General features: G+C 61.3%; 2 protein-coding genes across 2 annotated transcripts in view; both read right to left on the bottom strand.

The window, feature by feature from the left end:
• Nucleotides 1-400, bottom strand: part of VDBG_02949 (conserved hypothetical protein) — a gene marked incomplete at both ends in the record, with an annotated part of 1,065 nt that extends 665 nt beyond the window's left edge. Inside the window, one exon of the mRNA XM_003006764.1 lies at nucleotides 35-400. Within this exon, the coding sequence (XP_003006810.1) occupies nucleotides 35-400 (366 nt within the window). The remainder of the gene's footprint in view (nucleotides 1-34) is intronic.
• Nucleotides 401-1,063: 663 nt separating this feature from the next.
• On the bottom strand, nucleotides 1,064-2,426 carry VDBG_02950 (dihydroxy-acid dehydratase; the record flags this gene model as incomplete). The annotated part of the gene is made up of 2 exons (XM_003006765.1): nucleotides 1,064-2,318; nucleotides 2,374-2,426. The coding sequence occupies 2 exons, from the start codon at nucleotides 2,424-2,426 to the stop codon at nucleotides 1,064-1,066; spliced, it is 1,308 nt and encodes a 435-aa protein (XP_003006811.1).
• Between the last annotated feature and the right edge of the window lie 509 nt (nucleotides 2,427-2,935).

Genomic DNA, 2,935 nt, shown 5'->3' on the forward strand with positions numbered 1-2,935 from the left:
CGTTGCGCCGCGCCTTGGCGACGTGGTGGTCGACTATGTCGATGGCCTGGACGCGCAGGCCCCCGCGCAGCGCCATGTGCAGCGCGACGTGGCCGACGCCGCAGCCGGCGTCAAGGACGGTGGCGCCGCGAGGCAGCGCGAGGGCCTCGAGCAGCTTGTCCTCCATGCGGCGGAGGGGCGGGCCGAGGGGGAAGGGGAAGTATGTGTCGTGGTCCCAATAGGCGAAGTGGCGCGTGCCGCCGAGGAGCAGACGGTAGCCGATGCGTGATTCGAAGGATTGGTAGTAGCTCTGGATGGCAGGGTTATCGTTGATGATAGGCTCCGGGGAGCTTTCTCTCGGAGGGGATCTAAGGGATGGCCTCGTCGTTGTTGAGGCTGGTGATACGGAGGAAGGAGCCATGGTGATGGTGGTCTGCCGGCCGCCGGAAGCGTCGGCAAGAGGAGACTCGGCTCAGCGAGGTCGACTAAAAAGAGCAAGCGGCGGTTGGAAGGGCCCTTTGATGCTTCCGAAGCTTTCAGTTGACGCGAACGATGGCGCAAGCACGAGATTGCAAGCTACAAGACAAAAGCAGAGGTTAGGAACACGCGTCGTGAGCTTCAAGATGCCGTAAGCTCTTGGCTGCTGTGGTGGGGCAGCCGTGTCTCATCGTAGCTGCCTCCAGCTCCGAGCTCCCCTCACCACGTGACGTCACCCTGTCTGTGTCTCTGTCTGTCTGTCTCTCTCTCTGACACCGCGCCTCCGAGTCGCATGGGACCAACGCCATTGCTGGGCACCAATCTCCTGTCAAGCATCGCCCGCTGATGACAACGGCCAACGCTTCCCTGTACGTGCATCATCCCGGTGAAGGTCTTCGTTCTAAAAATCTATCTATCTATCTATCCTTTTCCTGTACAAAATAATACCTTTGACCAGTCCTTCCTAGCCACCCAAACTCCAGCCTGTCTAGTAAATCCCGAATCCGTTCCTCGCAGATATCGTGTCCTCAGTGATTGTCCCTCGGGATGGGCTGCGTCTGGGCGATTCGTTGAAACTTGATCGACTCTTTCATCACCATGCCCTCGCTCAGACCACCGACTCTCGGCGGAAGATGTCCTGCCAGGGCGTCTGGCTTGGCGGACCATGATAACCGCCCTTGGCCTCGTGCGCCCCCCGCCGCGCCTTCAGCTCGTCATCGGAGATGAGCATATCAACTCGACGCTTGTTGAGGTCGACACGCAGCCTGTCGCCATCCTGGAGGAGTGCCAGATTGCCGCCATCAGCCGCCTCGGGTGTCGCGTTGAGGATCGACGGCGAGCCCGAGGTACCGGACTGTCGTCCGTCGCCGATGCATGGCAGGTCCTGGATGCCCTGCTTTAGCAACCTCGGCGGCGCATGCATGTTGACAACCTCGGCCGCGCCAGGGTATCCTTTAGGTCCGACGTAGCGCATAACAAGGATGGTTCGTTTATCAATATCAGCAATGTCGATGCGCTTCTCGTAGTCCTCGGGTCCGTCAAAGACAGCCACCTTGCTCTCGAATGCGTTGGGGTCGTTGGGGTCCTCGAGGAACTCCTTGCGGAACCCGGCCGAGATGACTGATGTCTTCATAATGGCAGAGTCGAAGAGATTGCCAGTGAGGTGCAGGAACCCGGCGTTCTTCTTCATCGGTGCGTCAAACGCCTTGATCGTCGCCCTGTCCCACGAGGGGCCGTGAGCCGCAACATTGTCGCCAATGGTCCGGCCGTTGCATGTCAGCGCTCCAGGGTGTGGCAGCCGGCCAGCGCCCACGAGCTCGGCCAGCACGGCTGGCAGGCCACCAGCTCGGTAGTACTCCTCGCACAGCATCTCGCCCGCCGGCTGAACATTCACGAGCAGCGGGAGCTCGTAGCCGATGCGGTCCCAGTCGTCGAGGTGCAGCGGCACGCCCATGTGCTTGGCAACGGCGTTGAGGTGGATGGGCGCGTTGGTGCTGCCGCCAATGGCCGTATTGGCGGCAATGGCATTCTCAAAGGCCTCGCGCGTCATTATGTCGGACGGGCGTCGGTCGGCCTCAACCATCTCGACAATCTGCAAACCTGTACGGTAAGCTGCCTGCGACCGATCGCGATACACGGCGGGGATAGTGGCACTGCCGGGCAGGGCCATGCCGAGGGCCTCGGCGAGAGCGTTCATGGTCGACGCCGTGCCCATGGTGTTGCAGTGACCTGGCGACGGTGAGCCAGCGCACACCATGTCGAGGTAGCCGTCTGCATCGAGCTTGCCAGCGCCGTAGAGGTCACGCGCTTTCCACATGATGGTGCCTGTGCCGATCTTTTCAGATTGGAGGTTGCCATTGAGCCTGGGAACGGGTTAGGCACGGTTGGTTTACATAGGCAGGGCAGGGGGGGGCGCACATTGGCCCTACGTTGAGGCAGATGGCGGGGAGATTGACAGTCGCAGCAGCCATGAGCATTGCCTGGCACCATCGTTAGTTCAACCCGAGTGATGCATCGTGGGTTCCGGATTGGCAATCCTCCATCACTTACAGGTGTGGTCTTGTCACAGCCAGTCGTCAAACTAACAACAGTCAGCCGCCAGGAGTCCCCGCGCGCGTCGTCTCGTCGGGCCAGGGCGGAGCTCACACTACACCGTCCAGTGGATAGCCGTGCAGAATTTCGACGAGGCCCAGGTACAGCAGGTTGCGGTCGAGGGTGGCCGTCGGCCTTCGCAGCGTCTCCTGGATGGGGTGCGTGGGGAATTCGAGCGGGATGCCGCCAGCGCTGATGATGCCGGTCCCTGACTCGCTTGGGCGAGCTGCAAGTGATGGCGGTTGCAGGGCGAGAGGTCGGAGCTGGACTGGGCGATGCCGATGAATGGGCTTTCCGGCTCTTGAGCTCCTCTGTCGTCAGTCCCGTAGTTGGAGCTGCTTGTCCATGTAGGCCTTGCAGGGCGGTCAGTGGTCACAATGGGCCAAGG

This window comes from Verticillium alfalfae, genomic scaffold (genome assembly GCF_000150825.1).
Source record: "Verticillium alfalfae VaMs.102 supercont1.3 genomic scaffold, whole genome shotgun sequence".
Classification (NCBI taxonomy): Eukaryota; Fungi; Ascomycota; class Sordariomycetes; order Glomerellales; family Plectosphaerellaceae; genus Verticillium; species Verticillium alfalfae.